At 40.6% G+C, this 23,878-nt stretch overlaps 1 protein-coding gene across 1 annotated transcript in view; it reads left to right on the top strand.

The window, feature by feature from the left end:
* Window positions 1-23,878, top strand: part of LOC145399057 (L-asparaginase-like) — a 484,302-nt gene that overhangs the window by 406,443 nt on the left and 53,981 nt on the right. The window contains 2 exon segments of the mRNA XM_080271799.1: window positions 5,648-5,659; window positions 12,882-13,055. Of these exon segments, the coding sequence (XP_080127925.1) occupies window positions 5,648-5,659; window positions 12,882-13,055 (186 nt within the window).

Genomic DNA, 23,878 nt, shown 5'->3' with positions numbered 1-23,878 from the left:
GTAGATCAGATATTTATTCTTAGATCTTTAGTGGAAAAGTTTCTAGAGAAGGGAAAGAAGTTGTATGCAGCTTTCATGGATTTGGAGATTGACAGTGTGGATAGACAAGGATTGTGGAAAGTGCTAAGAATATATGGAGTAGATGGGAAGTTGTTGAATGCTGTGAAGAGTATGTATGATGGTGCAAAGGCTGCAGTGCGTGTGGATGGTGAACTAAGTGAATTTTTCTCTTTGAAAGTTGGTTTGAAAGAGGGATGTGTCATGTCTCCATGGTTGTTCAATCTGTACATGGATGGGGTAATAAAAGAGGTACAAGGTAGGGTAGTGGATGTTGGAGTGGCCCTGGTGAGAGAGGATAGTGTGTGGAAACTCCCTGTACTGTTGTTTGCAGATGATACTGTGTTGTTGAGTGAAGACGAAGGGGAGCTGCAAGGCTTGGTGGATGAATTTGAGAGAGTGTGTAAGAAACGGAATCTAAAGGTGAATGTAGGGAAGAGTAAAGTGATGGTCTTTGAGAGAGGTGAAGTTAGTGAATGTACAGCGAGGTTGGATGGTGAGGAATTGGAAAATGTGAGTACGTTTAAGTACTTGGGTAGTGTGTTGAGTAAGGATGGAGGTTTGGAGGGTGAAGTGCTTGAAAGGGTACAGCAGGGAAGAAAGGTTGCTGGTTCTTTGAAAGCAGTGATAAGAAACAGGGAAGTGAGCATGGAAGTGAAAAAGTTACTATATGACAGTATTGTGATACCAACTCTAATGTACGGAAGTGAAGCTTGGACATTGTAGGAAGGACACAAGTCAAGAGTGAGAGCAGTGGAAATGAGTTATTTAAGAGGAGCCTGTGGAGTCACATGGAGAGACAGGCTGACGAATGAGGATATGAAGGAGCATTGTGGTGTTGATGTGGATGTGATAGGAAGCGTTATGAGGAACACACTGAGGTGGTTTGGCCATGTGGAGAAGATGGAGGGTGAAAGACTGACAAAGAGAGTGTATGTGAGTGAGGTGGAGGGGGGAAGAGGGAGGGGGAGGCCGAGGATGAGATGGAGGGATGGGGTGGAGAGGTATATGAGAGAGGGAGGTGTGAGTTGGAAGCAGGGCAGTGAAATGGCTGGGTACAGTGCGACTTGGAGGCGATTTGTTTGTAGCCACCCCAAACGGGATTGAGGCGTCTGGCAATAGATAGATATGTATATATATATATATATATATATATATATATATATTTAGTGTAATTGGATTCACTTCAGTGGAAGGAGTTGGTTTTTGGCATGCTATGCACAGTGTAAATTTACTCTGTCATTACAGCATGTGACTGGTCAGTTCTATTACGTTGTTGGATTTTTGTGTATTTGTGATGTATACTTCTACCTGTTTTTCAGGTACATTGATGTGTTTGTGTTCTTTTCTTCCTTAGGTATCAGCATAGTTCTTCATGTAATAACATTGGACTACTTAGAGCCTCCATTATGTGGGGCTCAGACTCACCTTGGCCACTGTAGGTCTAAATGATGCACAGTTATGAAACCATTATGACATTTTTCATTTTTCATCCGCACATTGTAACCTATTTTAGTGAGGATGGCAGTGAATTTTAGCAACCCTGGCCATGATTGTTGACAGATTATATGTAGAAATGACAGGTTGCAAAAACATCAGGCTGATAAAGTACCTCCATTGTGTGGAAGTTGAACCCACCTCAGCCAGTATAGGCTGATAAGATTCATTACCATCACATCATTGTGGTATTTTTCCTGTTTGACTATACAGTGAAGGTGCTTTTCCAGCCCAGTGTTATTACAGCTTGTCATTTGTACATTCAATTTGTCAGCCATCATAGCTGGGAGAGCTTAAATTCACAACCACCTCCACTGCCATAGGTTGGGATGTGCGAATGTGAAAGGAAAAAGTCATAGTGATGTGATGGTTACATATCTTTTAGATCTGCAGTGTCCAAGGTGGGTTTGAACTCCCTACACTGGTGCTGCTTTACTAGTCTGATATTACAACCTGTCATTTCTAGCCGCACAGTTCTTCTTGACTGTTATTTTGATGTTTTTAGATTTTTAAGTCCCCTTTATATTTTGTCACTCATTCATCATCTAATCCAGTGTTGCCCCATGAGGAGCAAAGGAGCCTGGGGCTAGGCAAGTTGGTCCTGATATATGAGTGACCAGCCTCCTTCATCCCTGAGTGGCATTATGTGAGCAACAGACCCCAGCCATCCCTTGGATATAAACATGCACCGACTCAGTTAGACTGAAGCACCTTAATTACCCACTAAACCACCAGTAACCATAATTTGGTTATATGGTTATCATCCAGCATGGCAAATGGTTTCCTTGTGTACGGTGAACAGTTTGGCTTGTCGCTTAGTGTAGAATCACCCATAGTCAGAAGGAAGAGGAAAGAAAGATAGAAGAGGAAGGAATGAAGGAAGAGAGGAAAGGACAGGCATCCAAGAGCAGCACTACATCAAGTGAGTGGATGGTGAGTGCCCCCACCTACCACCAACAGATTAAGTCCCAATTTTATATTTGGTGGTTGGATAGTGATAAGATTTGTCCTGTTGGTAACATTTAGAGCAAATGAAAAGATAAATCAGCCACATATGATATGCACTTTACAGTAGTCAGTTTTAATAAGTATAAATGAGTGAACTCATACATTCCACAGTGAAGATTATAATCCTCTTGTATTCTGCCCCTCAGTGTCCTTTCCTGTTCATTGTTCTTAATGTTCTTTCATGCCATTCAGTTTAAGAGTTGCGTTGCCAAATGTGACCCTCATGTAACCCCTTGAATCCAGTGACTTTTTTTTCTGTTTTATTTGAGTTGCCATGAGACTATTTTATGCAGCCTAGGATAGTACATCAGGTTTTGAAGGGGTTATCAGGGACTGTGTCTTACCACATGACTACAAATTGTCTCTCCAGAATCAGTTAAAGATAGCAAAAATAAAATAAAAAGTACATCTCTGGACTAATTAGATTAATGACACAAATCTGTAGGAATATCTGGAATTATCAGTCACGATACAGTATTTGTTTCTTATGTTTGCCTCGAACACAGAGGGAAACAGAGGGACACATTTACTTGGTGGCACTTGTATAATTTAACTGGCTGGCTCTGCTACCCAGTTATATAGACGTCCCATAACCCCGGCCAGTTTCCCAAAAGAAGTGTAGTATACTACTGGAGGAGGGCAACTTCCGCCTGCAGTTTCATCTCCAGTGAGACTGGGGCCACAACAGTACTAATGACAACAGAGCTACTGAAGTGTTGATAGTGATCTTTGGTGTATGGTTAACTAATATACTGTACTGTAGCTTCCTATAGCTGACAGACTGAATAATTGTAAATCAACTGTTGACTGAGCTTGAAGTATGCTTCTTTTATCCTCTCTACCTCCTTTGTGATAAGATAGTTCCATCCATCCATCCATCATCCAATCCTGCGTTGCCTCAGGAGGAATGTAGGAGCCTGGGGCTAGGCAAGTTGGTCCTGACATTTAAGATAAGAGTGACCAGCCTCCCTCATCCCCGAGTGGCGTAATGTGAGCAGTAAACTCCAACCACTCCATGGATATAAACCTTCACCAGCTCAGTGCAATTGGATTGACTTAATTACCCACTAAACCACCAGGTGCCCATAATTTGGTTATATACAGTACTCGTCAGAAGTATTCAGCGTTGTCCGCCAGGCGCGCAATACTTATGGCCCAAAAAGAATCACCCATTTTGGGGGGTAAGAATTGAGCCACAAGTTTGAGCTCCGAGCATGACGTCACGGTAGCCTGAGGCCTTCCGACGCGCTGGTTGGTTCCCGCCTCAGTCGCCCACGGGCTGCCTGAGAGAGAGGAACTCCGCCGAGTGTCCCTCTCAAATTGCGCCATTTTTTACCGAGTGTCCCGCAGTGTTTTGGCCTTCAAAACTTTGTTATGGCACCTGCCCGTGAACTATCGAGTGAAATCATATCCCAGATCATTGCTCTAAAGGAGGCAGGCCACCAGACAAAGGAAATTAGTGAATTGGTTGGTGTGGCACGATCGACAGTGCGTCGTTGGTGTGCGTGGTTTCGGAAGGAAAACAGTGGTGAAGTTCCCACAAAGAAACCGAGGTCTGGTAGGCCTAGGAAAACTTCCCCAAGGTCTGTTAATGTTTTAAAACGTGCAGTGGAGTTTAATCCTCGTGTGAGTGCAAGGAAAATTAAGGAGAGCAACCCGGAAGTGTTTGGTGAGGTGTCAGTGAGAACAGTGTCTCGTAGGGTGCATGAGCTTGGTTACACAAGTCACAGGCCTGTGAAAAAGCCTCTTCTCACCAAGAGCCAGAGAATTCATAGGCTTGCCTTTGCTAATAAATATCTAACCTGGGGTGAGGAGCAATGGCTGTCAGTGTTGTGGTCTGATGAGGCAACGTTTAGTGTTACCTGTAACAGAGGAGCACGTGTGTATCGACGCAAAGGTAGTGACCCACTTGACCCACGGTATGTAGAAAGCACAGTTAAACATCCTGATTCACTCATGGTATGGGGTTGTTTCTCAGGGAAGGGTTTGGGGAAGCTTGTTGTACTTCCCAAGAACCTCAGAGTGAATCAGGATGTTTACCTGGAGCTTCTGTGTGATCATTTACCAGACTCCTTCGAGCTAACAGGTGCACGAGTGTTTCAGCAGGACGGTGCACCTGCTCACAAGGCCAAATCGGTCACCAATTGGCTTCGTGACTGCGAGGTATCATTCATGACAGACTGGCCAGGAAATAGCCCAGACCTCAACCCGATTGAAAACCTCTGGTACCTCGTAAAGAAGAGTCTCCAAGGGAAAGACGTGAGCTCTCTGCCTAAGTTGGAAGCCGCCATTCGTGACTCCTGGGACAAAATACCCCTCCAGCACCTCAGGAGCCTTGCCCTTTCACTTCCAAGACGTCTCAGGTCCGTGAAGAAACGTAAAGGCTACCCTACGAAGCACTAAAGGTAAATAAAATGCATTACTTATATGTTTTTTCAATGTTGAAAGGTTTGTTTCTCAGGAGGGACGCAGGGCGCTCCATACTTCTGACGAGCACTGTAGTTACCACCCATCATAGTAAATCGTTTCCTGGTGTACAGGAAATCATTTGGCATGTCACTCAGTGTATAGTTGTCACATTTCAGGACGCAAAGCGCCGCCTGTTGACGGCATATATTGCACTCACCGTCCTGCCACCCTTTGAACCCACGATCGTTTTCTATGATATCCATTGGTTAGGTAAGACCCCCAGGTACCCCGCAGATGCACGGTTCAGTCTGTACACAGCAGTGGTAGCATAAGGAACTACCGTATGTCTTCTTTGTCATCGTCCAGTTCCGTAGCACCGCATGAAGGGCTGATTGCCTCATCGACCTCCGCGAAAGTTCTGCCCTTAGTGCCAGGGAAAGGGCTAAGTGATAATGCCATTGGATGTGCCTTGGACGACACCGTGTCCTCATGGACACTTATTGAGAGAGCACGTCCTCGGAGGAGAAGAAGAGTTATCATGTGGAGAGAGACCTCTCTCGCCCTCCTACCTCTGCCCGCTCTCCGATGCCAGAGAAGGCTCCAAAACTCTTTTAAGAGGAGGGAAGGGCATATGACAGTGACAAATTCACTGAAGAGGAGGCAATTGATGACCCAGTACACCGGGAAGGTGACCGTGGAGCTGGCGGTCATCAACGAAACAAACACCGAAGAGCCATCTCTCCTACACTCTCACCACCTGCTCATCACCATTTCACCCAACACTGATCTCCTACACCTCAGCCTAGCACCTCAAGGGTGGATTCTCCACAGCTGGGCCCTTCGGGAGTGGTATTTCCCACACGGGTCCTACATGGAGATACTCAGCACTGAGCATCTCCTCAGGCAATTCCCGCGTCAGGTGAGTCATCACCCGCTTACTCCTGCACCTCCCTCACCTCTCCCTCTCCTTACGTCTGACCCACTGCCTGTGGGTGTGCACGAGTGCAGAAAAAACATCCTGCAACTGCCAGACGGTCGTCTTTACCACGTGTGGGTAGAGTTGATATCATTGTGTGAGAAGATGGTGCCGGCTTTGAGCTGTCTGTGCCGGCATTCGATGAAGAGGGAGCAGGTGTGCAGGAGGATGGGCTTCCCCCCAGGCTGTGGACTATTATAGTATCCCTCGCCTAAATGTGCGGCTGTGGTGTGTCCCGCACCTATGTACAGTGTCGCAACGTTTTCTATACCATTATCTCTCTCTCTCTCCTGGTGGGAGATGTGAGCCACCCTGAGTATTTTTTATTCTTTTATAAGTTATTTATAATTGTGCTTTCATTTGTTAATTTGGTTATGTTATATTTAGTGATATTTATCATTTTTTGTATACGGCGACAGATGACCCATCGGTCAAGGCCACCGACTGGGTGTGGAAGTGTTGCCGCTCGCGAGTGAATAATGTTTTTTTTTTTTTTACTTTGGTATTGGCATATGCGTACTATTTTGTCCTACATATTAGCTTATGATTATAAATGTGATTATTCCTTGCCCTTAAAATTATGGTAAAAGCCAGTAAATGTGAGCATTTTTCCCTAGCAACACCTGTACAAGCTATGCTTGGGTCTGTGGAGGTACTTACTTTACCTTAGGCCAGACTGGGTGTGTCAGTGTTGCCACTCAGAAGAATTATATGAATTATTTCTTTTACTTTGGATATTGGCATATTTCTTCTTTTTTCAGGCTCATTATCTTATATCTACAACTGTGATATTATTACCCACCCTAAAACTATGCTAAAAACCATTAAAAGTGACTACAGTTTCTTTTAACAATACTATACAATATGTATGCCATGTTTCTGTGTTACTGTATAAATATTTTATGCATAATAAGATTACTGTTGATTCATCCATCTAAATACACAAGTGTAAGTTTTATTCATCTGAATTTATCGTATTTGTGATGCCTTGTACATAAATAGCTTCCATTTCACATTGCAAGTTGGGGAAACGTGGCACCATGTACACAGGTGCGGGACACACCACAGTCGCACATTTAGGCGAGGGATACTATAGCAGGATATTCAGGGCTATTTTCACTACTGCTATCATGCAATACCTGGTGGAGGAAATCAATTTCCACCAGGACGTGTGTGTGGTGGCTGGAACTGGCTGCCAGCGAGAGCACACATGCGTGACTGGATGCCTGTGGAGGTGGGGGAGATGTTTGTGTGGCTAGCCCTTACCATGTTGATGGCGCACGTAAGAAAACATAGACTCCATGACCATTGGTCGGTTGATGAACTCGTGGGCACATCTGTCTTCGGTAAGTACATTGCCCATCACAAGTACCTGGCCATCATAAGGTTCCTTCATTTCAGTAGGAATTATGGGCCTACACCAAATGACAGGTTATGGAAAATAAGACCAATCCTAGCAATGCATTAGAGTCATTTTCCAGGGTTTTTTGTCTGTTCCAGAAAATGGTGATTGACGAGTCGCTGGTGTTATTAGGGACAGGCTGGCATTTATTCAGTATGTGCCATCAAAGCATCACCGACTTGGCCTCAAATTCTTTGTCCTTTGCGACTACAAAACTGGATATGTGCTAGATGTGATAGTTTATTCAGCTATGGATGTTGATATACCTGGTGACGATCCTCAGGGTTTCTCTGCATCTGTTGTGAAAGTGCTCATGGAAAGTTATTTCAGCAGGCATCACATTCTGTATGCCGATAATGATTACACAGCCCCGGCGTTGACCAAGTATTTGCTTGAACACAGTACTGGGTCCTGTAGTACTGTCATGGCCAATAGAAAGGATTTCCCTGTATTTCCAGCAAATACTGAGAAAGGTGCCCTTCTTCCCAAGAAATGTGGTAACACTTTAGTCCTTCTCTGGCATGACAAGAGACGGGTTAACATGTTGTCTATACATAAGGGTGTGTTGGAGGAAACTGGAAAAACAGACTGCAGGACCAGGGTACTCGTTATAAAGCCAGATGCTGTTAATGATTATAATATCAACATACAGCTTGTTGATAAATCGGGCATGGAACTTGGTGAGGTTGATTGCCTACTTTAGTCCTGCAGGTGGTGCAAGAAGGTATTTTTACACCTTCTTGATATCGCCGTCCTGAACAGTTACATACTGTTCAAGGAGCTCATCAGGAAACCTCACTTTCTATGAGAGTTTGAGAGAGAACTTGCATGCGAACTCCTTGAAGAATATTCAACTGCACAGGTGCCAGGTGCAAGGTGGGGAACAACGGCTACAGCAGACAGACTCAGATGTGCTGCGTATTTCTGGTGGCACAGGCTGGTAGAGATTGACCATACCACTGCAGATCGTCAGGCATACAGGAGGTGCCACGTCTATCACACAACCAAACGTTGTCCCCCAGCACGAAAAGAGACCTCATACCAATGTGCAGAGTGCTAGGTCCCCCTATGCTCTGAATGTTTTTCGGAGTATCACTCCGAGCGTGAATACTGAGCAGGTGCGTGGGAAAGTGTAAATAGTGTACGGGAATGCACAAGTGTGTGTGATTTTATAAATAAGTGAAATGTTGGATATTACAAGTGATTTATAGTAAGTGCTATGGTATAAGTGTTTTATAATAAGTTCTGCAAGTGCAATGCAATAAGTGTTACTGTTTATTGGATACTGGTGAAAAATTTTTGGAAATACCTTGAGTTAGTCTACCTGTTACCTGAGAGAAAACCACTTGTGAGTGGGCCAGAAAACCTGGTTGACTAAAACAAAATTATTTCACTCAATACTCAGGAAAATAGTGCTGAATATGAGCATCAGTGTATCCTATCTGTTACCTGTAAGTATCCACTTGTGAGTGGGCCAGAAAGAAGATTACCTGGTTGGCTATAACTAAATTATTTCACTCGATACTCAGGGAATTTATGCTGAATATGAGCTTCAGTGTATCTGTGATGTGAAATACAAATAATGTAAGTTGTGTATAACATTTATAAGATTTTCACGATGTCTCTGATTAGTACAAGTCAGTCTGAATTATAGTACAAATAATTACCTTATACTCAACGATACTGTGTGAAACACCCACAGTATTTACTTGTCAAAATGCAATTACCCGTAATTGTGATGTCAAGTGATATTATAAATGTCCTTGTAAAGGGAAATTATTATACTTGACAGAAGAAGTGAGTACAGAGAAACGAAGAGATCGTTTCCCACACACCTACGGGGCATAGTGGCACTATGAAATCAGTGGAAAACCCTTTGGGGAGCTACATGGAGAGGGTGATGACTGATCATTGTGACGGTGAATAACGAGTGAATAAGGAGAAGTCGAAAAACGAGTGGAATTTTCCACATTCCATCCAAGGATGCTTGGGCAGTGTTACAATCACCACTCCGGTCAGTGCTGCCAACGCTCGCCACCAAGGCCAAGGCCATGGCCAGTGGCGCACAGTCGGATCCGTCCCACCAAACGTGAAAACCACTCATCTTCAACTCATCCTTACTCATCGAAAGGACCACCTAAAGACCTCAGGGTACCTTCATTGGAAAGAGGAAGAGTTGGTGAGTCTTATGAGTTTTTATTTGCTTCTCTAGCTATTATAGTTTGGCAGATATTAGGGTTTGAAGTAAGGGTATGTTTGCCAAAATCTCGGAAATCCCCCGTAAAGAGGAGTGGGTGATGGCCAGAAACCCCCGGCGGCTAAGGGTTAACCCCTAAGCTTTGTATGCTGCAGCACACACCAGCTTACCCTGTGTGCCCATTTTCTCTAAAATTACTGTGTAATTCAAGTTCTCAAGTTTCCATGTCATGTGTGTGTGTGTTCTTACCTAATTGTTCTTACCTAATTGTATCTTTACAGGAATGAGTCAAGCTCGTACTGTCCCGTGTCTTAAACCATATTTATCGTACATATCCTTAAATTTGTGAATTGTTTTGGCACACACTATTTCATTCGGTAGTGCATTCCATTGATCAATTGCTCTGTTTGGGAAACTGAATTTCCTTACGTCTTTATCACCTCTCTTCTTATGCAGTTTTTTGCAGTGTCCTCTTGCTGATGCTTCTCCATATGTTAAGTAATCATTTATGTCTATTTTCTCCTTCCCTGATATGCACTTATATAGCATTATCATGTCACCTCTTTTCCTTCTCTCCTGTAGTGTTGGTAGATTCAGTTTATTTAGTCTTTCTTCATAGCTTAGGTCCCTTAAGCTTGGTATCCATCTTGTAGCGGCCCTTTGAACTTTTTCAATCTTGTCTATATGCTTTTTGAGATGAGGACTCCAGACTACTGATGCATATTCCAGGGTTGGTCTAATGAATGATGTTATTATCCTTTTTAGCATGTCTTCATTTATGTATGTGAATGCTATTCTCATATTTGCAAGCAGTGTATACATGTTCCGTACCTTCTCGCTGATGTGGTCAGCCGGAGATAGTCTGTTATTGATAATCACACCTAGGTCTTTCTCTCTTTCTGATGTGTATAGGGTTTTATTTCCTAACTTATAATCCTAATCAGGTCTTTTTCCACTTTTACCAAACTTGATTACATGACACTTGTCCACATTGAATTCCATTTGCCATGTGCCACTCCATTCATGAAGTTTATTTAATTCTTCTTGTAGTTCCCTACAAGAGTCTGTGCTAGTAATTCTCCTTTGTATTTTTGCACCATCTGCAAACATATTTACATAGCTCTCATTTCCAGTGTTACTGTTTATATCATTTATATACACCAAAAACATGATTGGTGCCAGCACTGAACCCTGTGGTACTCCACTAGTCACTTCTTTCCATGATGAGTAGTTTCCTCTTAGTACTGTCCTCATTTCTCTTTTTATGAGAAAGTCTTGCATCCAACAAAACAGCTTGCCTCAAATTCCTCCTTGATGGTACAGTTTCCATAAAAGTCTTTGGTGTGGTACTGTGTCAAAAGCTTTCTTGAAATCTAAATAGATACTGTCCACCCATCCTTCCCTTTCCTGTATTGTGTTTGTTACTCTGTCATAGTAGCTCAACAGATTAGTAACACATGATTTTCCTTTTCTGAAACCAAACTGTCTTTCTGTTATCATACTGTGTTCTTCTAGATGATTTACCCAAGCTTTTCTTATAAGCTTTTCTAATACCTTGCTTACAACACTGGTCAGTGATACTGGTCGGTAGTTGAGTGGATTTTGTCTATTTCCCTCCTTGAATAAGGGGACAATATTTGCTTTTTTCCAAATATCAGGTAGTTTACCTTGACTCAAGGATTTCTTGAAAATTAAAAATAATGGTTTACTCAACTCCTTTGCACATTCTCGTAATACTCAACATGAAATTTCATCAGGCCCACTTGCTTTTCCTCTGTCTAATTTACTTAACTCCTCCTGTATTACTTTTTCTGCTATTTGTATATCTGGTAGTATGTGTGGACATGCGTGTTCCACATAGTCCCTCTCAAAATTTTTTTCTTCTGTAAAAACTAATTGGAAATTCTTATTTAGTGCTTCACAAATATCTTTCTCTTGTGTATAAGTGATTCCCTCATCCGTAATGGATTGTATTATATCTTTTACTTTGCTTTTGCTTCTGATATAGCTGTAAAACAGCTTTGGTTGATCACTACTTTTATTTATTATATCCTCCTCAAACTGTTTTTGGGCTTCCCTCCTTGTTCTTGTATAGTCGTTTCTTGCCTGTTTGTAATTATTATACGCCCTTTCACTATTGTGTCTTCTGTATCTGTTCCACAACAAATCTCTTCTTTCTTTTGATTTTTTACATTCTGTATTGAAACATTTCTGTATTTTCTTATCTGCTTCTTTGTGCTGTGGGATGTACTTCTGGACTCCTATTTCATAAAATTCACAGAATTTTTTATATACAGCATTTAAATCTTGTCCTCTAAGCTCATTTTCCCAATCAACTTCTAAGAAGTACTTCTTTAGGTCTTGATAATTTCCCTTTTTATAGTTTAGGCTCTTTTTGTAACTGTCATTGCTGTTTACTATGTCATATGCTATCCTGAAGTTATAATTTAGTACTGCATGATCGCTTTTGCCGAGTGGGGGGTGATATATTAAACTATCAATATCATTTTCTTGCCTAGTAAATATTAGATCTAGCTCTGAAGGTACATCAAGTCCTCTTTTTCTGGTGGTTTCCCTCACATGTTGCGTTAGGAAAAACTCTTGTACTAGATCCAGGAGCTTTTTGTCCCAACAGCTTTCTTGGCTAATTATATCTAGAGTATTCCAATTTATATTTGTATTGAAATCCCCAGTTAGTATAATTCTTTCCGATTTCTCTTCCATTTTATGTAGTAATGATCTTATACTTTGAATTGTACTCTCTGCCAGGTCCTCATATTCGTCTCTTTCCCATGTGTTTGATCTGGGTGGCATGTACAAATTGGCTACAATTACTTTACCTTCAGATGTGTTGATCTCTACTGCAATCAGTTCTACTTGTGGTGGTATATCTAGGTTTATTTCCTTGACTTTTAGATTTTTCTTAGTTAATATTATAATTCCTCCTCCTTTTTTTACATTTCTGTCTCTTCCCCATATATTGTATTCCTCTATGTTTAGTATGTCATTGGATATCCTTGGTGTTAATTTTGTTTCAGTTAGGCATATTATTTGTGGTTCATTTTCTCTGACATAATCATTCATCTCTAGTAATTTAGATACCATTCCATCCACATTTGAGTACATTAACTTTATCATTTTGTTTATATACTTGTCATGACATGGTTCTACTACCTTCCTCCTTTTTCTTCCATGTAATGTGTGTGTGAGAGAGAGAGAGAGAGAGAGAGAGATCCCTAATACCAGGCTCCCTGCCCATTACTGTCACCTTCATTTCAAGTGTAAATTTGTGTGTTACTGCATTGTAAACTCTAACCAAAGTAACTTCACTACAGGGTTTAGAGATCAACCGTAAGGATGCCTCTGATTGGACAGCCCTACATATAGCTGCAGGAGAGGGTTTGGTGGAAGTTGTGATATGGCTTCTTGAACATGGAGCGTCAGTGCATATTCGTGACAAACTGGGACGCACACCTCTCTCTCTTGCTGTTGAGAATGATCACCACCAGGTATGTCAGCAACAAACAGCAGCAGTAGGGTTGGTCTCAGTAATGAGACAGACAAAAGTTAGTGGAATATGAGATACTACTGTAGTAGGTGCTGTTCAAGAACATGATGTTCACAGCAAACTTTGCACACAATTGCCTCTCTTTGAATAGCTGAATATGGCAAGTTATAATCACTCTAAACTCTCTCTTCAGAGACGCCATTAAAGAGGTTTTGAGCCACTGACATCAGCATCCAGGAATTATAAATGGTGGTGGGAAGAATTATTCCAAAATCCAGGAGCAGTGTAAGGTGTGCATTGCTTCTTGGTCTCCAGTTTACTTGTATTATGCCTTCGTGCTGTGATGTCCTTTTAAGCTCATCATTGTCTCCTTTGTTCATTTTAGCCGAGCTTCATGTAAAACCCTCTCCTTTGTTCCCCTTGTCCAGGAGTGCCATTCTTTCAGCTGGTTGCCACATATTCCCACCACTTTTTATTTCCTAGCTGTTCTCTGTTCTTGTGTATCACTTTTTGCCTATTGGCTGCCCCAGTCCTTAAGTAAATGTAAGGTTTAATCATCATCATCAACATCTGGACCTCCTTTCACAGCCTAGGGTGAGGTGAGGAGTAGCAGCATTCAGATAGCCAAAGTTTGCCCAATTCAATGGGCCACATTTCCATTCACTTATCGTTCAGCCTTACAAAATCCTGGCTTCATGTGATATCCCAAAAGGTTTCGGCACATACTGTAGCTTCACATACTTCTATCCAGTAGAGGAGAGAGAAGTTGTAGGCAAGTTCACCAGGCAGATCAGTGAAAGGAGAGAAGGAAAGGTGGTGGTGAATATTGAAATCACCTAGAATGGAGATTTTAGAGAAGGGAAAAATTGATGTGTTCCATCTTATAAGATAGTCAAAGAGTTTTTCGTATTCAGTAGATTTTTTTTCTTTTTTTTAAAGAGATCTTTTTTTTTGGCTGGTACAGTTCTTTCTTTACCCCTGCACAATTGTTGACTCTATACAGGGGTTTTATCTGCCCCTATGTGGAGTACAGTTCTCATGTGTGGGGAGGCTCCCCACATACAGCTATTCTCTATAGGGTGGAGTCAGAGGTTTTTCGTCTCATTAACTCTCCTCCTCTTACTGACTCCCTTCAACCTCTGTCTCTTTGCCGCACTGTTGCATCTTTATCTCTTTTCTATCGCTACTTTAATGGTCACTGCTCCTCTGAACTGTCTGCATGCACTCCTCCACCTCTACGACGGGCGCGTAGCACCCTTCTAGCAGCAAACTCTCATCCCTTTTCTGTCCAGCTCTCTAATGCAAGAGTTAACTGTTACTCCCAGTCTTTCATTTATGCAACAGGTCAACTCTGGAACTGTCTCCCTCTGTCTGTATTTCCTGCTGCCTATGATCTCCAGTCTTTCAAACCCAGTGTGTCCAGGCATCTCGAAATGATCGGATCTTGAATTTGGCTCTCTATTGTATTTTGTTTTTCATTTGGAGGGAACTGTTATTGCGGGCTCATGGCCTTTGGTTCCTTCTTCCTCGCATAAAAAAAAAAATATTGAGCTTAGTACACACACACACACACACACACACACACACTGAAAGAAGTATCAGAGGAAATCTGTAGTAAAGACATAGAGGAACACAAAAGGTTAGGGAAATACGAGAAAAGCAAGACAAGACCTCTAAAGGTGACTTTCCAGAGTGTAAACACTGTGGAAGAGATACTAAAAAATGCAAAGAATCTTATGGAAAAAGAGGAGTTCAAAAATGTATGGATAAAAAGATGCCTAACACAAGAGGAACTGGAATTACTGAAAGAGAAAAGGGAGGAAGCAAAAACAAAAAATGAGGGAAGATCAGAAGAGGAGAAGAAGAATTTTTTTTACAAAGTAATAGGATTGCAGGTACGAAAGTGGTACACAAACAGGATGGAAGAAAAGGAGGAAGGTAGTAGAACCATGTCATGACAAGTATATAAACAAAATGATAAAGTTGATGTACTCAAATGTGGATGGAATGGTATCTAAATTACTAGAGATGAATGATTATGTCAGAGAAAATGAACCTCAAATAATATGCCTAACTGAAACAAAATTAACACCAAGGATATCCAGTGACATACTAAACATAGAGGAATACAATATATGGAGAAGAGACAGAAATTTAAAAAAAGGAGGAGGAATTATAATATTAACTAAGAAAAATCTAAAAGTCAAGGAAATAAACCTAGATATACCACCACAAGTAGAACTGATTGCAGTAGAGATCAACACATCTGAAGGTAAAGTAATTGTAGCCAATTTGTACATGCCACCCAGATCAAACACATGGGAAAGAGACGAATATGAGGACCTGGCAGAGAGTACAATTCATTGTATAAGATCATTACTACATAAAATGGAAGAGAAATCGGAAAGAATTATACTAACTGGGGATTTCAATACAAATATAAATTGGAATACTCTAGATATAATTAGCCAAGAAAGCTGTTGGGACCAAAAGCTCCTGGATTTAGTACAAGAGTTTTTCCTAATGCAACATGTGAGGGAAACCACCAGAAAAAGAGGACTTGATGTACCTTCAGTGCTAGATCTAATATTTACTAGGGAAGAAAATGATATTGACAGTTTAATATATCACCCTTCACTCGGCAAAAGCGATCATGCAGTACTAAATTATAACTTCAGGCTAGCATATGACATAGTAAACAGCAATGACAGTTACAAAAAGAGCCTACTGTCGGTTTCAGAGGCCATGTTGCATCGTTTTTTGAGAATAACGTTGTAAGTAACAGTTGCATCAGTATGATATTTGGCCACAGTGTGTTTCATACCCTGTGGTAATTTTTGGCAGCATAGTGGAGTACGTAAATGAAATAATTAAGGCAATTGTCCTTGAGAAATGAGGGTGAATGTCAAAATAAAGGACAGGGATACGAACGATACTATGGAAACGTAGTACCTGCCACGTGAGTGATGTCAGTAGACAGGCTCCTCCTACCACCCACACGGAACACTCCCACCCCTACCATCTCCCTCCTTCCCTCCCTCCCTCTCTTCGAAACCATGGTCGAAACTTCAATCATCGGCACATGCTTTATAGCCTATATAATATTATGTAATTGACGCATCCAATATGTTACTATAGTTGGTATATTTGTATTGATAGTGACACATAACAGAGCGAAAGTAGGGTAGAATGGGGCTGATAATGCCCGGCATGATAGGAGAGTCGAAGTCAGGGGTGATGTGTCACCGTGTGGAACTTGTTCCTGGATAGTGAGGAGGAGTAAAATACTTATGTATTGATATTGTTTCTTTTGTCCACCCGTTACATATATGCTTCATTTCATTTACAATGATGTATTACTGAAATCTGTCCACAATATGCCATAAAGATAACAATAAGCCTACGCTGAGTAACCGATTCAGCATCGGTGTATACTGGGACGTAATCATGATATTGGGTGCTTCATGATAATACTTGATTACGATACTGCTTAAATCAAACATTATACGACAGTTATGAGCTATAATCGATAGCAGTTACAAAATAGAACCCATGACTGACGAGGACCACATAACACCTTATATACATGGTGTATCATTCCACCACAAAACTACACCACTCCTCACTTCTACCGAACCAATGCTCTTCTGTCATGCCGGGGATTATCAGCCCCATTCTACCCTACTTTCACTCTGTTATGTGTCACTATCAATACAAATATACCAACTATAGTAACACATATTGGATGCGTCAATTACATAATATTATATAGGCTATAAAGCATGTGCTGATGATTGAAGTTTCGACCATGGTTTCGAAGAGAGGGAGGGAGGGAAGGAGGGAGATGGTAGGGGTGGGAGTGTCCCGTGTGAGTGGTGGGAGGAGCCTGTCTACTGACGTCACTCACGTGGCAGGTACTACGTTTCCATAGTATCGTTCATATCCCTGTCCTTTATTTTGACATTCAGCCTCATTTCTCAAGGACAATTGCCTTAATTATTTCATTTACGTACTCCACTATGCTGCCAAAAATTACTGCAGGGTATGAAACACACTGTTGCCAAATATCATACTGATCCAACTGTTACTTAGTACGTTATTCTCAAAAAACGATGCGACATGGCCTCTGAAACTGACAGTAAACTATAAAAAGGGAAATTATCAAGACCTAAAGAAGTATTTCTTAGAAGTTGATTGGGAAAATGAGCTTAGAGGACAAGATTTAAATGCTGTATATAAAAAATTCTGTGAATTTTATGAAATAGGAGTCCAGAAGTACATCCCACAGCACAAAGAAGCAGATAAGAAAATACAGAAATGTTTCAATACAGAATGTAAAAAATCAAAAGAAAGAAGAGATTTGTTGTGGAATAGATACAGAAGACACAATAGTGAAAGGGCGTATAATAATTACAAACAGGCAAGAAACGACTATACAAGAATAAGGAGGGAAGCCCAAAAACAGTTTGAGGAGGATATAATAAATAAAAGTAGTGATCAACCAAAGCTGTTTTACAGCTATATCAGAAGCAAAACCAAAGTAAAAGATATAATACAATCCATTACGGATGAGGGAATCACTTATACACAAGAGAAAGATATTTGTGAAGCACTAAATAAGAATTTCCAATTAGTTTTTACAGAAGAAAAAAATTTTGAGAGGGACTATGTGGAACACGCATGTCCACACATACTACCAGATATACAAATAGCAGAAAAAGTAATACAGGAGGAGTTAAGTAGATTAGACAGAGGAAAAGCAAGTGGGCCTGATGAAATTTCATGTTGGATATTACGAGAATGTGCAAAGGAGTTGAGTAAACCATTATTTTTAATTTTCATGAACTCCTTGAGTCAAGGTAAACTACCTGATATTTGGAAAAAAGCAAATATTGTCCCCTTATTCAAGGAGGGAAATAGACAAAATCCACTCAACTACCGACCAGTATCACTGACCAGTGTTGTAAGCAAGGTATTAGAAAAGCTTATAAGAAAAGCTTGGGTAAATCATCTAGAAGAACACAGTATGATAACAGAAAGACAGTTTGGTTTCAGAAAAGGAAAGTCATGTGTTACTAATCTGTTGAGCTACTATGACAGAGTAACAAACACAATACAGGAAAGGGAAGGATGGGTGGACAGTATCTATTTAGATTTCAAGAAAGCTTTTGACACAGTACCACACCAAAGACTTTTATGGAAACTGTACCATCAAGGAGGAATTCGAGGCAAGCTGTTTTGTTGGATGCAAGACTTTCTCATAAAAAGAGAAATGAGGACAGTACTAAGAGGAAACTACTCATCATGGAAAGAAGTGATTAGTGGAGTACCACAGGGTTCAGTGCTGGGACCAATCATGTTTTTAGTGTATATAAATGATATAAACTGTAACACTGGAAATGAGAGCTATGTGAATATGTTTGCAGATGATGCAAAAATACAAAGGAGAATTACTAGCACAGACTCTTGTAGGGAGCTACAAGAAGAATTAAATAATCTTCATGAATGGAGTAGTACATGGCAAATGGAATTCAATGTGGACAAGTGTCATGTAATCAAGTTTGGTAAAAGTGGAAAAAGACCTGATTGGGATTATAAGTTAGGAAATAAAACCCAATACACATCAGAAAGAGAGAAAGACCTAGGTGTGATTATTAATAACAGACTATCTCCGGCTGACCACATCAGCAAGAAGGTACAGAACATGTATACACTGCTTGCAAATATGAGAATAGCATTCACATACATAAATGAAGACATGCTAAGAAGGATAATAACATCATTCATTAGACCAACCCTGGAATATGCATCAGTAGTCTGGAGTCCTCATCTCAAAAAGCATATAGACAAGATTGAAAAAGTTCAAAGGGCCGCTACAAGATGGATACCAAGCTTAAGGGACCTAAGCTACGAAGAAAGACTAAATAAACTGAATCTACCAACACTACAGGAGAGAAGGAAAAGAGGTGACATGATAATGCTATATAAGTGCATATCAGGGAAGGAGAAAATAGACATAAATGATTACTTAACATATGGAGAAGCATCAGCAAGAGGACACTGCAAAAAACTGCATAAGAAGAGAGGTGATAAAGACGTAAGGAAATTCAGTTTCCCAAACAGAGCAATTGATCAATGGAATGCACTACCGAATGAAATAGTGTGTGCCAAAACAATTCACAAATTTAAAGAAATGTACGATAAATATGGTTTATGACACGGGACAGTACGAGCTTGACTCATTCCTGTAAAGATACAATTAGGTAAGAACACACACACACACACACACACACACACACACACATGCATGCATACAAGAATTAGGAGAGAAGCCCAAACACAGTTTGAGGAAGACATCATAAATAAAAGCTACATCCGAAGCAAAACCAAAGTAAAAGGTAAAATACAATCCATTACAGATGAGGGGATCACCTATACACAAGAGAAGGATATTTGTGAAGCACTAAATATGAATTTCCAATCAGTTTTTACAGAAGAAAATAATTTTGAGAGGGATAATATGGAATATGCATGCCCACACATATTACCAGATATACAAATATCAGAAAAAGAAATACAGGAGGAGTTAAGTAAATTAGACAAAGGAAAAGCAAATGGTCCTCATGAAATTTCTTGTTGGGTGCTACATGAATGTGCAGAGGAGTTAAGTAGACCATTATCTTTATTATCCAAGGAATCCTTTGGTCAAGGTAAACTACCTGATATTTGGAAGAAAGCAAACATTGTTCTCTTATTCAAGAAAGGGAATAGACAAAATCACTCAACTAGCGACCAGTCTCTCTATCAAGTGTTGGAAGCAAGATATTAGAAAAGCTGATAAGAAAAGTTTGGTTAAATCATCTATAAGAACACAGTATGATAACAGAAAGACAGTTTGGTTTCAGAAAGGGAAAATCATGTGTTATCAATCTGTTGAGCTTTTATGATTGAGCAGCAGAAACATTACAGGAAAGAGAATGATGGGTGGACAGTATATGTCTAGATTTCAAGGAAGCATTTGACAGAGCACTGCAACAATGACTTTTATGGAAACTGTACCAGGAAGGAGGAATCCAAGGCAAACTGTACTGTTGGATGCATGATTCTCTAAGAAAAAGGGAAATGAAAACAGTCCTAAGGGGAAATTACTCATCATGGAGGGAAGTGACTAGTGGAGTTCCACAGGGCTCAGTGCTGGCACAGTTACCTCCATTTCTAACGAGTACAGCGAGAGGTGTATTTGGTGAAATGTGGCACCACTGTGTTTGTTTACATCGTAGTAATAGTAAGTGAATGGGCAGACCAGGAGAGCTTCCCCTCCGCTACAGTATCTAGTACCCACAGAAACAATGTTCTATCAAGTCCTATTCTGTTTGCAGATACAAGTGTTTGCCACGAAGTATAATGGAAGGTAAAGAGAAAAACAAATCATAATGCCATATGTTCCCATTGTATCTCTGACAGAAGATGACTGTGAGGCGAGGTGGAACGGAGGGGAGAGGGGACAGGTGGTGGGGGCGCATGTATCGAAACTTTGTCGTGTGTCGTTTAGAAAGATGAAGGGTGTGATTATACAGATGTTCTGAGGTGATCTGTAACTCCGTATGTAATAACGTGTAATGGATGAATGATGGGAGTCTTAATATTCATCATATGATGTGGTGAACAACTGTAGTCGAGCATAAATGTTGGAAGGTGTTATGTCCGGTGTCTCAAAACGTGGTTCATCTGAGTCTAGTGAGTGTGCATTTCAACTGCTGTAACATTTTTGTGGCTGAACCAGGGTGGCCGAAAATGATTTATGATTAAGCATGTGACAACGGTCATGCCATATTGTGCATTGTCCTGTCTGTTTTATTGTGAGGAAAAACAGTCATTATATTCGCTAACCATGGTATAAATAGATGTCCTGTTGCATATGATTATAGATACTTTGAGTGTTAGACAGCTACTGGCTTATTGTGCGAAAAAGTTGTGCAGTTATCATACTGATGGATCATGCGGAAGTAATGAAATACCGTATTTGCATAATGAATGCATTGTATTAAAATAATTGGAATAACGGTGTTACGGATGTTCAGTCCACAGATGATGTAGTTTTCTTCGAGGTGCTATTTCATTAGTCTGGAGAGTTGTGACACAACATCCACAAACACTGATCATCGTTTTTATATTCTGTTTAAAACATTCATACGTTAGCTTCCATACAAGTACAGTATTAAACATTCAGGCCCTCCTTAGCCCCATACGTATTATACTATTTAATCGTGTGTTTACACTCACATTCTGTTCATCCAGAGGGAGCAGTATTTCCCATACCAACACCAAACATCACATATGTTGGTGATGACCCTACTACTCCCACCTGCACACCTCCTCACTCACTCCTTCCCCACAACAGTCCACGTTCACACACACCTTGCCGCCAAGCAGGGTGGTCAAGCCCTCCCACCCTCTCTATTCCTGCAACATTTCCTTCCTCTCCTAATACCCCGTCCCACTGACCAACCTCTCCTCAAGTATGCCCCCTTACCCACCAAATATTCTGATCTATTTCTAACTGTCTTGGGAGTATCGTTTTCAATGTTCAGCGTTATTGAACACAGCATCACAGATATCCATACTGTCAAAACCTATTGTCGAACTCTTTGTCCAGGCTATTCCATAAGTCTATACTTCTGTAAGGAAAGCTATATTTCTTGATATCCTTCAAGCAGCTTGACTTTTTCAGTTTCATTCTGTGTCCTCTTGTTGCTCTCTTATCCCATACAAACAGATCTTCTTTGTCAATTTTATCTATTCCCACCATGGTCCTGAACACTGCAATCATGTCTCCCCTCTTTCTCCTTTCCTCTAAGGAAGGCAAATCCAGTTTTTCCAGCTTCTCTCTGTATGACAGGTCTGTCAGACTGGGGACCATCATGGTTGCTGTTCTTTGTATTCTCTCAATCATGTTTATATCTTTCTTTTTGTGTGGGGACCACACTACCGCTGCATATTCTAACCTGGGGCGGATCATTGCCACTATCAATTTTTTCATCATCTCCTCATCCATATAATGAAATACTACTCTTATGTTAGTCAAGAGTTTATAAGTCTCTCCAACTATCTTGTTAATGTGCTTTTCTGGTGACAAACTATCTTGGACCAGCACTCCCAAATCTTTCTCTTCTCTCCTTTTTGTGATTAATTCATTACCCAATAAATAATTCAGTGATGGCCTCCTGGTACTTTTACCCATTTCCAATATTTTACATTTCTTTACATTAAATTTCATTTCCCATGTCCAGCTTCAATTGTGTATCCTATCCAAATCCTCCTGCAGTATTTTACAATCCTCCTCATGTATTTACCTATTTGTATTTACCTGTTTATAGTATACAGGAATTGAGCAATGCTCGTGTTGTCCTGTCTCCATATCCACATTTATCAAGTCTACCTTTACACACATGAATGTTTTTCTCATGCACCATCTCTTTGTCTAAGTCGTTCCAAATATTTAAGTATTTACCTAATATACCCAATTGTGCTATACACGGAATGTACTATGCTCGTGGGTTTCCATCGCTGTTTCTCAATAAGTCGAATTTAGCTTTAAACTCGTTTAAGTTTTTAGACTGGACGATTTCTTTGTCCAGGCTATTCCATAAGTCTATACTTCTGTAAGGAAAGCTATATTTCTTGATATCCTTCAAGCAGCTTGACTTTTTCAATTTCATTCCGTGTCCTCTTGTTGCTCTCTTATCCCATACAAACAGATCTTCTTTGTCAATTTTATCTACTCCCACCATGGTCCTGAACACTGCAATCATGTCTCCCCTCTTTCTCCTTTCCTCTAACGAAGGCAAATCCAGTTTTTCCAGCCTCTCTCTGTATGACAGGTCTGTCAGACTGGGGACCATCTTGGTTGCTGTTCTTTGTATTCTTTCAATCTTGTTTATATCTTTCTTTTTGTGTGGGGACCACACTACCGCTGCATATTCTAACCTGGGGCGGATCATGGCCACTATCAATTTTTTCATCATTTCCTCATCCATATAATGAAATGCTACTCTTATGTTAGTCAAGAGTTTATAAGTCTCTCCAACTATCTTGTTAATGTGCTTTTCTGGTGACAAACTATCTTGGACCAGCACTCCCAAATCTTTCTCTTCTCTCCTTTTTGTGATTAATTCGTTACCCAAAAAATAATTCAGTGATGGTCTCCTGGTACTTTTACCCATTTCCATTATTTTACACTTCTTTACATTAAATTTCATTTCCCATGTCTGGCTCCAATTGGGTATCCTATCCAAATCCTCCTGCAGTATTTTACAATCCTCCTCAACCTCTATCTTCCTCAAGATCTTTACATCATCAACAAACAGACTTGCATAACTGTTCACTCCATCTACCATATCATTTACGTAAATCAGGAACATTACTGGTGCCAACACTGAGCCTTGAGGGACTCCACTTGTTACTTCCCTCCATCCAGACATCTTTTCCTTTATTACTGTCCTCATTTGTCTGTCTCTCAAAAAGTCTCTCATGTGTGTGTGTGTGTGTGTGTGTGTGTGTGTGTGTGACACCCAAGTTGAGGAAAAGTGCTTGAAAACAGTCCCAGGATGCATGCCATTTTTTCAGTACTTCTTTGGAAACACATGCTTCAAACCAACCTTGTATGGACTTTTCTTGGTACATTGGGGAATCAGGTGTTTAGGACACTTCTGACTTTTTCCAAACCCTATCCAAAACTCTGTTTCAGTGCCCAGAGTTCTGCATGATCATGGCTTTCCAGCATTAGGAATCAGGCCTAAGGAAGGGTAAGCCTAGCCACCATCA

Source organism: Coenobita brevimanus, chromosome 47 (genome assembly GCF_032717465.1).
Source record: "Coenobita brevimanus isolate Jiangsu-jjx chromosome 47, ASM3271746v2, whole genome shotgun sequence".
Taxonomy (NCBI): Eukaryota; Metazoa; Arthropoda; class Malacostraca; order Decapoda; family Coenobitidae; genus Coenobita; species Coenobita brevimanus.
This window is presented reverse-complemented; position numbering and strand designations above follow the sequence as displayed.